At 37.4% G+C, this 14,098-nt stretch overlaps 1 protein-coding gene across 2 annotated transcripts; it reads right to left on the bottom strand.

Annotated features, from left to right (window-relative positions):
- Positions 1–172: 172 nt before the first annotated feature.
- zgc:162698 (Transmembrane protein 87A-like) lies at positions 173–13,920 on the bottom strand. Of its 2 annotated transcripts, none has more exons than XM_067450518.1 (20): positions 13,720–13,920; positions 13,292–13,358; positions 13,072–13,163; positions 12,870–12,989; positions 12,674–12,721; positions 11,207–11,242; positions 11,010–11,121; positions 10,712–10,773; positions 10,416–10,599; positions 9,173–9,272; positions 8,423–8,516; positions 8,181–8,252; positions 5,288–5,396; positions 3,209–3,267; positions 3,008–3,111; positions 2,830–2,903; positions 2,013–2,074; positions 971–1,023; positions 748–778; positions 173–367 (listed from the first exon to the last, which is right to left on the bottom strand). In XM_067450518.1, exons 1-20 carry the CDS (start codon positions 13,855–13,857, stop codon positions 326–328), a joined length of 1,659 nt encoding a protein of 552 aa, XP_067306619.1. In that variant the 5' UTR covers positions 13,858–13,920; the 3' UTR covers positions 173–325. The 2 variants fall into 2 exon arrangements, with proteins under 2 accessions (XP_067306619.1, XP_067306620.1); XM_067450519.1 differs by lacking the exon at positions 8,181–8,252 and adding an exon at positions 5,711–5,779.
- Between the last annotated feature and the right edge of the window lie 178 nt (positions 13,921–14,098).

Below are 14,098 nucleotides of genomic sequence, written 5' to 3'. Positions count from 1 at the left end.
ATGTGATTAAGAGGATTGTTGTGCAAAAGCCTCTTAGTAAAAGAGGACAATGCACAAACTAATGTGTTTTAATCACAGTTTGTACAGTAGATATGTAAACAACAGTCAAAGGCAATTTACAGTTAAGAAACTCTTACACCATATTATAGAAAATATAAATACAAACAGACAATTAAAAATAAAACAAAACGTCCTTTAGTGCATTACCCTCATCGTCCCACATATGTACAGATGTTGCTTATGAAAAGCTCATATTTTAGGATAAAGCAATTGTGCATTGTCATACACATTATATACACACACAATACATACTATCTTCATTGATCTACTCCATTTTGGACATCTCAAATTTCGTGGTCATGATCTCCTGTGGGGGAAAAAAGACACAAAAAATTTGACATTTAAAAAAAGGTGGTGTAATACAATATAAATCCCCAAAATAATCAATAATTTTACATAAACACCTATAAAAGCCTGCATGCATTTTAATCATGGAATCTCTGATCTCCTCTTTACGAGATTTGTCAGTATTGGCTTCAGTTCGAAATGAACACGTCCAATGTTAGCTTTAGTGAGGTCTTATTAGTCAGACAAAACCTCAGCGCTCCTTTTGTTCCAAGCAGAAAGAAAACAACCGACGGAGAGGGAGCGAGGGTAAACACTGTGACGTGACAGGCTGATCGCTCTCTCTACTTTGGAAGCTCAAAGAGCGCCCACTGCTGGCCTATCACAGTATGAGACACTTACCTCGTCTGAGTCTAGCAGAGGCGGCAGAGCCCTGCAAAACAAAGAAAAGGACACGTCAATGACACGGCAGGAATTGCTAGTTGATTTACGGACAAACTAATGTGTCTTTGTGTGTACACATAGTCAAAATAAAAAGTGATTTTCCTTTTAGAAAATAACCGCTTATTTGTCATTTTAATCATAATTTCTGTAAACATGACTTTTATATGATCCCTGAACTTACACATCAGCCATTGATGAGGGAATGTTCTCCTCAACCCATTTGAGATCTTCATCCTTTAGGGACGAGAAAACAAATTTACCATGAGGTGAAGGCCTTGACATGACAAAAAAATATGCAGCATATCTGAATGCACAATGACGCACCAACATGTTGTTTTGTATCTAAACCGTTATTTACACTGATCAGGCATAACATTATTCCTAACTTCCTAATATTATGATGGTCCACATTTTGCTGGACATCCTGAAGGTGTGCTGTGGTATCTGGCAACAAGATGTTAGCAGCAGACCCTTTAAGTCCTACAAGTGGCAAGGTGGGGCCTCCATGGAACGGACTTTAGCACTGTTTAGCACAAGGTTTCCCAGCAGGACATTGTTTAAAGCATCACACTGCCTCCGCCGGTTTGCCTTCTTCCTATAGTGCATCCTGGTGCCATGTGTTCCCCAGGTATGCGATAAACACGCACCCAGCCATCCACGTGATGTAAAAGAAAATGTGAGCCATCAGACCAGGCCACCTTCTTCCATTGCTCCGTGGTCCAATTCTAATGCTCAAGTGCCTACTATTGTCGCTTTTGGGGAACCCTAACTGGTCTCCAGATATGCAACCCCATACGCAACAAACTGCAATGCACTGTGTATTCGGATACCTTTATATCAGAACCAGCATTACCTTCTTGAGCAATTTGAGCTACAGTAGCTCGTCTGTTTGATCAGACCACACGGGCCATCCTTTGCTTCCCACGTGCATCAATGAGCCTTGGCCGCCCATGACCCTGTTGCCGGTTCACCACTGGTCTTTCCTTGGACCACTTTTGATAGATACTGACCACTACAGACACTCCACAAGAGCTGCAGTTTTGGAGATGCTCTGACCAAGTTGTCTAGCCATCACATTTTGGCCCTTGTCATAATTGCTCAAATCCTTACGCATGCCCATTTTTGCTGCTTCTAACACATCAACTTTAAGGACAAAATCTCAATGTTATGCCTGATCTGTGTATATTGTCAATAAAACGATTTTTTAACGTATGGTACATTACCACTTTGCTGAGTTTTGCACTTCCGTTGGTCTCTGGTTTCATCCCTCTCATTTTCACACCCTCTGTAGATTCAAGTATAACTGGTTAGAACCAGCTAAACAGTCAAGCAAACAAAGGCTGATAACCAGATCTGCAGACATTCATGATACAGCAGGATTCAAGTGTGCTGATGAAATGTGAACAAAGTTGTTTTAAAGTGAGCATGAAATGCAAATAGATCTTATTGAGAATGATTAATTCATTTATGCGTTTCAACTTAAAAACATTTGATCTTTTAATTCTTTTGTGAAAAATGTCTGAATATTAACTTAATATTCCAGTGAAAATGGCAGACCTATCATTTTTAGTCTACTTAATCTCCACGCCAGCAAATTTAAAAATCCAATCAACAACCAATGAATACAACCAGATGCCCTGTTGTGAATTCACCGCACGCAAGTTTCCAAACAAAATGCATGATGGGATACGCTTGGCCTCAAATACTGTTCCAAAATGTGGGCTTAGTGTGCATTAAGGGCACTGCACTTTGGCATTTTAAGACATGGGAAAGTCTTGCACATTTACTTCCTGAAACGTGTGCACACGCTCTCAAATCCCACCCTACAAGTTTTTTTTTTCATTTTTTCTGCTACACTCGGATGTACATTACAAATACAAAAGAAAAAATCTAACCCAACTTCATTACAACTTTGAATCAAGTACATCATATATTGGCAGCTTGCAAAGATCCCATGTGAAGAATTATTTCTCTGTCATCTTTAAATACAGGCCACTACTTTTGTCTCACACCTTTGAATTTGTTAATTAAGACTCTTACCGAAGGCTTCATTCATTAGCTGCTCCCCCTCCTCTTCCTCACTTATTTCATCCACCAGTGGACTGAAGGCATACCTGAAGCGTTCAGAAGGACAGATACTGATGATCTTGTCTCCACTATTAGCTGAGAATTTACAAATGGCCTTGACATATGGATTGGGGTAAAAAAAGTGCTTTACCTCTGGTTGTTTGCTGAAGGCCTCCATAAGAAAATGATGACAAGCAGGATACTAGAAAACAGGAAGCGCCAAAAGGCATCATCGATCCACAGCTCTCTCCAGTCCTACAAGAGCAGTTGATGGCAAATAGGTGTCAACTAAAGTATTGTTTAACTAAACGAAACAGAAGAGATATTAAACATGTAACTAGAGAATGCTTACAGATTGGCACTTGGTTAACTTGAAGGTCTTTGTTGTCCACACAATGAATATAACAGAAGCTGAAAGAGAATCAGAATTTCATTATTTGGCCATTATGTGGCCAAATCTTTGCATACACTTACGTTCAAAAGTTGGTTGGGATGTTTTTTTAAGTCTCTTATGCTCAAAAATACATGAAAAAATATTAGAAATAGAGCTGCAAAGTTTCCAGAAATTATCCAGAATTGTGGGGAAATGTTCAGCCCCTTTCCAACCCTAATTAGATATTAAAATTTGCTGAGATTGTGCTCAAGAAACATTTATTATTATTATCAATGTTGTGAAAACCATGATGCATTTTTTAAGGATTCTTCCATTGCAATGACTCACCAGCCACTTTATTAGGTACACCTGTTACACTGCTAGTTGATGAAAATATCTAATCAGCCAATCACATGACAGCAACCATGTATTTAGGCATGTAGACATAGTCAAGACGGTCTGCTGAAGTTCAAACTGAGCATCAGAATGGGGATACTTTGAATGTGGCATGGTTGTTGGCGCCAGATGGGCTAGTCTGAGTATTTCAGAAACTGCTGATCTACTGGGGTTTAAAGAGAATGGTCCAAAAAAGAGAAAATATCCAATGAGGGGCAGTTCTGAGGGGAAAAATACCTTGTTGATGCCAGAGGTCGGAAGAGAACGGCCAGACTCAAATGACCACTTTACAAAATGTCGAACCTTGAAGCAGATGGGCTAGAGCAGCAGTAGAACACACCGGCATCACTGTCCTCTAAAAACAGGAAACTGGGGATACATCTCATATATACCATATAAGATTGAAACGTTCCCTTGTCTGATGAGCCTCAATTTCTGCTGCGCCATCCAGATGGTAGGGTCAGAATTTGGAGTAAACATCAACAGTTCAAGCTGCTGCTGGTGATGATGTAATGGTGTGGGGGACAATTTCTTGGCACACTTTGACCTCTTAGCACCAACTGAGTTTAAACACCACAGCCTATCTGAGAATTGTAACTGACCATCCCTTTATGACCACAGCATTCCCATCTTCTGATGGTTACTTCCAGCAGGATAACACACATTATCACAAAGATCAAATAATCTCAAACTGGTTTCTTGAACATAATGACTTCACTAATATAGTCACAAGATCTCAATTCAATAGAGCACCTTTGGGACGTAGAGGAACGGGGTTCAGATGATAGATGCGACAGCCGAGAAGCAACTGTGTGATGCCATCATGTCAATTTGGACCAAAATGTCATAGAATTGTTTCCAGCACCTTGTTAAATCTATGCAATGAAGAATTAAAAGGGATAGTTTACCCAGAAATGAAAATCCTGTAATCATTTACTGACCCTCTAGTTGTTCCAAACCTCTATGAGTTTCTTTCTTCTGCTGAACACAAAATATATTTTGAAGAATGTTTGTAACCAACCAGATAGAGCAACCATTGACTACCATAGTATTTTTCCCCCTACTATGGTAGTCAATGGTTGCTCTATCTGCTATCCGTTCAGAAGAAGAAAGAAACTCATACAGGTTAGGAACAACTTGAGGGTGAGTAAATGATGACAGTTTTCATTTTTGGGTGAACTATCCCTTTAAGGCAAAAGAGGTCCACCCAAGTATTAGCAAGGTGTACCTAATAAGTGGCTGCTGAGTGTATATTTTGAAACAGAAAATCCAGTGAAAAATGTCTTTACTGTCACCCTTGATTAATTGAGCCTCCTTTTTGAATAAAAGTAGTAACAAACAAAAAGAGTACTGACCCTAAACTTTTGAACAGTAGTGCATCATGGAAATATCAGTGCTTGCAAGTGTTAAAGTTTAGTAAAAATTAGTTTTAAAAATGTTGCCGACCTAAATATAGCAAGAGAGCGAGAGAGACTGAATGTCCCCAATTACAGCTCCATTAATAAGTCATGTAACCCAGATATTTTTGACAGTCAAATCATAATTCAGTATGCAAATGCTAAATTAAAAGGATTACAGTAGTGTTTTGAAATACCTAACTAGCAGTGATTAATGTCAAACTCTATTTACACAAAAGGGTGGTAGTGTGCAGTGTGTGCTCACCAATGATTGCGAATATGAGTGTGTTGGTGAAGTGTCGATACAGGGAGAGCTTGACCAAGTTTCTCCTCAGCCGAAGGAGCTTCATCGTCTGGGCCAGGCTAATGAAGATGTGACTGAATGTCAAGGACTATATATGATCACTAGAACTATGCAACTTGCTAATGTTCACAATCTAAAGCAAACAGCTTACACTGCAGTTCATAAATAGATGTGGAACAGAAATTATACAGAACTGTAGTCTTTCTGACCCACTGACAGAAACATGCTTGATTTTGTCCTTTTATGAATCGAGAAAATCTAGGAAATCGCAAATAGGAGGACAAAAAAAAGGGTGATTAACAACCAACCTACAGAAGGCCACTATTAAACAACACAGCAAGAGAGAAAGAGGGACACAAACAGCAGTGGAGAAACGTAGGATATCCACCAGCAGAGGGTAGAGTCGAGAACAGCCAAGGGGATGGCAGCCAGCAACACCAGGTCATCTTCAGCCTGGCAGAATACAGGGGGAAGAGAGAGAGAAAGACAGACAGAGCCAGAGAAAGAGAGAGGGAAGAGTAGCACCGTCACACTCACCACCATCAAGATAGTCCTACACGGGGCTGAACGATTGCCTTAAGATATTCAGAACCTCAATATTTATCGATCAGCTGAGAGATGGCTTAAAAGGGTGATTTATTTATTGTGTCTTTGAATAATAATAAAACAATATTTTACCATATATCTTTGAACAGCAGCATTAATATTATTGTTTATTACTAATAGTTTGTCACATAGAGAAAAATCGTGAATATTGGAGCAAATTTGGTGAATTTGATTTGGTTACTTAAAAGCAGAGTTGAACAAAAGAAGATATTTTAAAGAATGATTATAACCAATAGTTTTGGGGCACCATTTACTTCCATGGTATATTTTTCCCATGTTATGGAAGTCAATGAAGCCCTACAACTGTTTGGTTACAAACATTCTTCAAAATATCTTCCTGTGTGTTCAGCAGAACAAAGACATGTATACAGGTTTGGAACAACCTGAGGGTGAGTAAGTGACAATTTTCTTTTTTCAGTGAACCATCCCTTTAAAAGAAGTGAACTGAACTCACCAAATAGTGTAACATGTTTTAGGAAACTTTATGGCCAAATAAATCATAGATATATGCAGATGCCACAGTCGACCGCTCCAGACACGTAGACGTGTCCAGCTGAGAATGGTTAACATGACGCTGACCATTAGTCACACTTACAATTCAATGAATCATTGAATGAATCAAAAAAGTTCACAGCATTGTGCAGCCTATGGCTTTAAAATCCACAGAGCTATACGAAATGGGATGAGTGGTGAGAATGTGCCGTTTTGTGTTTTTATGTATAACATGCAATTGATTAACTAAATGCTGTGAAAATCATTTGCTAATGTTTATTACAGATACAGAGGAATAGTAAACTGGCTCTCAAGTGGTCATGCACCAGATTTGACCGCTCCAATATAGCGAACGTCTTGCATATAGCAGTCCATAGATAGAAACACTAATGAGGCATCTCTGTATACATTTTAGGGCTGTCAAATGATTAAAATATTCATTTGCGATTAATTGCATGATTGTCATGAGATAACTTGCGATTAATTGCAATTTAATCACACATTTTTATCAGTTGTAAGTGTATCTTAAATTAATTTTAAATTAAGTTTTTAATACTCTAATCAACATGGGTGTTGATAAATATGCATGCTTTATGCAATGTACGTTTATTATTAGCGAAAACCATACTTATTCGATAATAAATAATACAGCATGAAGACTAGACATGTATCAAAGGTCATAGATGTTCTTCAAAGAACTTGTTTATGTCTCTTAAGCCTAAGCTTAAAAATTCAGAATAAGCAGTGATTTCTCTCATTTTAAGAATATAAATAAAGGACGTTTTGTGTGTTCAATTCACACGAACAGTGTGAGAAACATGGACTCGGGAGCACTTTTGTTCAAAAAGTAATCTGCCTATTCGTTTTAACCGACTGTAATGTATTTAGTTCAATAAAACACATGTACTGTAGGTGGTGATGGTGTTAATGATTTACCTCGGATATGAGCGAGAGTGAGCTTGCAGTGTATTCGCTCATCACGCTCAGACTGCAGACAATGTGCTCAGCCTCAGTTTAAAAACGCACTTTTCTTTCAAACTGGAGTCTAATAAAAGTTAAACAGAAAATATGGTAGCTTCAGCTTGTAGGTAATAACTGCACTTTTGTTTCAGAATAGTAGTATTAATGTTAACCCTTTTTTTCCCTATATGTTTGCTGCTGAATCCTTTACGTCTTGGCTTATCTCAATTTCTCAAACCACAGATCAGATGTTGTTAAAATGAATTTGCGTTAACATGTTAATTTTGACAGCCCTAATATATATTTATGAGACAAATAGCATTTCAGTAATCGAGCAGTGTTAAATCCTTGCCATTTCATTTTATATTGGAATTAAAATTATCTTCATATTTAACACAATCGCCCAGCCCTTGTTCTAAATGCTCACACAATGCAATCCATAACCATCATTCAGCCCAACAAAGGCAGGTTTGCATCATGCTACTAGCTTAGAAGCAAGACTGAAATTGGGGAAAGAAGATCTCTCACAAGGCATTATCTCAACTGTACACCACCACCAACAAAAGTGCCAAAGAATCTGAGAAGGGCAATGAGAGACTCAAATTTCCAAAACACGAAAATTGAACAGAGTACTGTATGCACGGTCAATGAAACAAAAAATGATTTATAAGTTCAACCCTGTAGAATCTGCAGTCATTTTCATTTATCTGTCCTAAACTACACCATGCAGAAGTCATTGTAATAACAGCACAAAATGAACACTATTATGACACAGAATTGACTTATGAAAGGATATCCACCACACAATACAAGAATCAATGAGGGCCATAACAATGTCACAAACCAGCCTGCTTGAACCACCGTGCTCCTGTGAGAGAGAAACATTAAGCTCCACATGACATTTGATGCAACATCATCATGTTAATTTAGAAGGTTAGCCACAAAGGGAGGGGGGATGTCACTAGTCAGTATTTATTTTTGGCAATTTATTATTGGCAGTGAAAGTATGTTTGGTTTCAGCCGTGAGACTCTCCTTACCGTGTTGACTCTCAAGACGCCCTCTATGATGGAGAAGATAAGGTAGAGCAGTCCTACTCCCACTACCCTGTGCAGCAATGCTCCTAGTCTTGGCCTGCAGCAAAAAAAGGTAGAGTTATTGAACGAGGAATGTATAGAACTATGCTGAAGATTACTCTTATACTAAATGCTTTACTGCAAGTGAACTCCCAAATTTTGTACAATTCAGTACAAATTTTGAACTATTATTTGTTTTAAAAGACTCCAGTGTCCTTCTCAAAAAATTAGCATATGTGCAAAATTTTTTGAGAAGGAGCTGTATGTGAATGCGTGCGGTCGCGTTTACCTCAGCTCTCATCACGAGAACTCATTCAGCTCATTCATGACGGTGAATGTAATTTGACTCCTGCAGCGTTTGTGCTGTGACACTCCCTTGCAGCTAAATCACCTTATATTGAACAGACATGTTCAGTTTTTAATTATAGTGTCTGTTCTCTAACTGAACTGATTTTATGATTTTATCACGGTGGGAAAGTGATCAGTGATCCAGTGTGTTCAGTAGCGGTGGTTTTGGGAGTGGCCTTGTAGGGCAGCAAAGCATTCTGGGAATTGTCGTCTTTCATCCCCATGAGACAAAAATACATTTTCTGTCTTTTCTCAGTCTAGAAGGCACCAAACTCAAAAATAATTTCACATTTCTACTACACTAATGACCCAGTTAAAATACATTCATTTTCCCAGCGCTGAAGTACCCCTTTAAAAATTACTTACTTGACTATGCCATATCCCAGGCTAGCAATAATGACCAGCACTCGAGCCAGAGTTCTTTTCACAGCCGAAAGTATCTCTGCAAACACCACTGCACCTTGAACTGCACACACAAAATAATGCACCGTGATGACTACATTCACTAGAGTAACCTTATCAAAACTTTACAGCACATTGCCAGAATCAGTCACATCAAGCATAACCCTAAGGATTTGATGGGCCACAAAACATCTAAACAGTTTGCCTTGTGTTGAACATGGAAAAAGCAGTTTCATTTTTTAAATATACTAATTATTATAAATACTTATTAAAACATCAGAAACCTAATATGAAAGCGGTAGTCCGCAAGTTTTGCCTTTGTCGCCATCTCGGTTTGAAATAAATTGCAGTTATTCCACATAAATGTCATCTTTATGTGGGTTGTGCATCGGCACGGTTCCTCAACGCGAATGAATTTAATGTTTTGTGTGGATACTATACTTCAGAATCACAGATAAGTCTTGGAAGTATGACCAATTTTTAAGATCTTAAGCAAGTAACATCTGCCACTTTTTTTTTTAGCTCATATCACATCAAACTATGCAAATTATTTTTACTGATCTCAAATCATTTTAAATCAGCATTGCGTGTATTAAGTGTTTTATAGATTTACCTGTAGATTTCACTTTCCGTACTGTCCAGACTTTAGATTTTTACTATCTGTGACTATCCAGTTGTCATTGAGGATTGCCGTTTGTACCTTTCTGGATTACAATCTGCCATCAAAATGATACATTTATTTATTGCAGCTGCTGTTAGAAAAGGCTATAAATGATCCACCACCTGCAGTATCCTCACGTGCTTTAGCCTACTAGCCGCGGTACTGCTCCTTTATGTATACAGACGTGACGTAATGATGCAAAAATGAACGGCGTCATGCTCGAATTTCCAGTGGAAAGAACACTTTATAACAAGCTTACCATTTTGAATCAGGAGATAGTTTTGAACACTGACTGTTATGTTTTTGCTCAAATTGATTTTGAATAATTTTAACCAAAAAGTTACAGACTTCAGCTTCAAACAGCCTTCATTTCTCTTCACAGTGACCATTTAAAATCTGACATAATTTGAGCGCACTTATTTTGTACTACACATAAAACATTACAAACAGCTTGAAGTGAGTACACACTGTATGTCTGCAGCTGAAATGTGACATGAATAAATATATAATCAGTTTTAGGGACACATTTTTATTAACTAGTGTTACCTGATTGGCCATCGTAACGGATGCTTTGGAACTCTGCATAGTAGACTGCCTTCTCAATCATGCCCAGAAAGATCACTCCCCCAATCCAGAACTGGATCCGCAGCAGGTCTCTCCAGTAACAAGCAGAGAGAGCCAACCAAAGCACACCCATAATTACGTAGATGATGCACATCACCATGTAGAACTGAGGACAATAGTTAAAAAGTGCAAGTGAAAGCTTTTTCAGAATGTTACAAAATACTACACAAAAGACTGATATGTTGCAATAATAGACAATTAAAAAAACAGACACTCACAATCATCAAAGGCCATTCTGATGCGGAGATGTATTCATAGCGGCCCTTCATCGTGATCTCCACTGTAGTTTGAAGAAATATATATATTAACATATTCTTAAAACTATTGATATTAAATGTATATTAAAATGTGTTTATTTCTAAAATTGGTTAGCAATTGTACATTTCAGTCAAAAGGAACCTTGCTGGCAAACTGCTCTGTTAGACATAATGCTGATAATCAAATGTCTGGCTTTGTGTATTACTACATAAACCTCATTATTACCAACCAGGTAAGCCTTTTTAATTATAACCTTACATTGTATGTTCCATTCTATGGTAGTTTGTAGCGCAACAATGTGGATGATGAACATGTAAGGACTGTCTTCCCAGGTTTCTGCCACTGCGTTGATTGATTTAAGCGGTTTTTGCTACAACAACAAAACGCATGTAAAAAAAAAAGAGCCACACTAAAAAAACATTTTTAAAATTGTGATTTTGTGCTATGATACTCACGGTTTTCGGAGGACTCGATGGCTTTATAACAGCAGCCTGATCAAGCATTTCAAACATTTTGAAAATTATACATTTATAAATCTGCATTCAAGTCTTAACTTTGTTGGAACATCATATTACATCTTTGTTTCCGTCACAAGATAAATAGCACTACTTAATAAACATATCAAGGCATTAAAACTGATAATTCACTCAAAAACCTAAATTCTATCATTAGTTACTCCGTCTCATTTTGTTGCTCAGTCTCAAGTTGCTCTTTCTTTACAATGAAAATAAATTGCAAAGAAATTTGAAAAATGACTCGAATCACATGGCTTAAGATGATTCATAAAATGTAACAAGTCGTAGGCACTACTTTCATTATTTTTCTACGTTGTTATTTTTGGAGCCTGAAAGCCCAGAGTCTCCATTAATTTTGTGTATGGCAGAGAGCAGCTCAGAAATATTTCTTTTTTTGTTCTACGAGATAAAGTCAGGTTTGGAGGGTGAGTAAATGTTGACAGACTTTTAATTTTGAGATAATTCTTGAGGTTTTAATTCAGATTTTCAGAGTGAGGGTAAAAAATACTGAACAGAAAATTAAACATTTTTACGCCTGTTCAGCTATCTTTTCTGCATCCCTCATTTGTCTGACTAGTTTCTCTGTGGTTGACTGACACAAAAGAGAGCAGACAATATTCCCAAGCCATTTCCTATATTTTCTGGATGCAGTTTAAGTAACATTAAAATAAAATGATTCAGAAAGTTTCCCTAAAATAATTATGTTGTTGTCCCATTTTGCAGTTTTAGAATCAATGGCAGGATGCCTCATTTTTGGACTAAGTCTATCCTAGAAATACTGAAAAGACACTCAAAATAACCAAATGACAACTGGTTAGACCGGATATTCATATGAACAGCAACGTCTGCTTGTTGTTTAAGCTTTGGTCAATTAGGTTAGCTCTATAAACCTGTCAGTAAAACAGTGAGACAGAATTTGTGTCAGATCATCAAATCGACAAATAAAATACTTAATGCACAACTATTTGGAATATTGGATTCTGATTGGTCAATCACAACACTCTGAATAAATGACTATTAGGCAACAGATTTCCTACATAGCTGTGCTAGTTTCGTACATCACTCCATGTCCTCTTTCATCTCACACAATCTTCTAAAATCAATATTTTCTCCCCCAGTTTCACAGACAAGGCTTAAGCCTAGTCCCAGACTAAAATGCATGCTTAAGCCGTTTTAACACAAAGCAAACTGCACTGATAAATCTTAATATATGTTGGTGCCATTGTCTTCAGACAAGCACCAGCAATGTTTTTAAGGCATGTTTATGAAAGCTACTTAAATATCCTAATTGAACTAAGGCAACTTGAACTTGAGTGAATTCCTGATAACACTGTTGGGTTTTATTTAGCAAACAATGGCCGGACGACTGTACATTATCCCTTATTTAGTTGTAATAATTCAACTCACCTGCATTGCATCCAGCGGCATAGGCAATTGACCGTCTTTTACAGCAAACTGAGGTGTTTAATCGACAAAAAGAGACACTTAATGACACAGTCTTTGAAATTCATGTTCATTTAAGTCTTACCTAAATAAACTAAAAACAGTGACAAAATGTACATTTATTCAACAAAGTATGTATTAAAAAGAAGTTGTAACCTACCTTATTGCCATCCTTAATAGACTTGCACTCTATAGGCTCGTACTTGTGACTAATGTAGAATCCATTGCCTCCTGGCCTCTGTATGAACGTGTTGTTAAAATACTGTTCTGCTAAATCAGGCTTTTTGAAGAAAAGAGATTTATGCACATTAAAATGCTGTAAATTCAAAAACAGCAGTTTTTAAAAAAAAAAATTTACTCACATTAAGTCCAAACACTTCATCGTGGCAAGGAGAACTCCGCAAATACCAAGATATAATAAGGTTTACAGGATCCTTGCAATCTGTATCGAGCCCTGAAATATGTTCCATCCATTTATACAAATACGGCAATGGGCAGCCAAAGCACAACACACATACTTACTGATGCATGAGATGAAATTATTTGGGGGGGTAAAATGACCATGCAAAAAAGCATACGCACCATTTATTGTAATGTCAGTGCCATTGAACATTGTCTTCGCAAAAAAGAAATACTTCCCGTGATCTGTCTGAAATACAAAAAAAGTACAATTCTCACCATCTGCAGATCTTACTATTTAACCCAAAATAAAATCCTTAATTTACATATATTATACAAGAAATGTATTTATAACTGTAATATAAAGATTACTACAGTCAGCTATATTATGGCAAGCTTAACTTAGCCTAAACACTTAAGATACATGTTCACTACTAAAGCCACATAATCGTATTTTCGTATGCTTTTTTTATATATACATTCATATAAGTGTTAACTAGTGTTGTGTGTGCAAAGACAAAGGACTGTCATCACTCTAATCTAGAAGACACTACATAAGTGTCAAGATTTCACGTAGCCTGCCTGAATACCGCAGGTGGTGATGCACTTACTTGATCCACTTTCAGGATCCATTTGCCCGGCTCCGAAATAGCTGTCAGCGGTGGTATCCACGCGAAATTAAGAACGACAACAATCAGTACTGCTCTAAGTCTTACCGACACCAAAGACTCGGTCGTGACAGCCGCCATTGTTATAAGGAAGCAGTTGACGTTACTACTTCAGCGCGAGCAACACTTCCCTGTGTAAATCTACATCCTGTTCGACGTCACTTGGTGGGTTGGGACCTTGGGACCACAGTGGTGGGGGAGTATCTGGTCATTTTTGTTATTGAATAAAATTACATTTATACTTGCACTTTTGTTTAAAAAATAAAATAGGATTATACAATTATGCATAAAAAATATAAATATATAAAAACATAAAAAGGAA

Source organism: Pseudorasbora parva, chromosome 8 (assembly GCF_024679245.1).
Source record: "Pseudorasbora parva isolate DD20220531a chromosome 8, ASM2467924v1, whole genome shotgun sequence".
Taxonomy (NCBI): Eukaryota; Metazoa; Chordata; class Actinopteri; order Cypriniformes; family Gobionidae; genus Pseudorasbora; species Pseudorasbora parva.
This window is presented reverse-complemented; position numbering and strand designations above follow the sequence as displayed.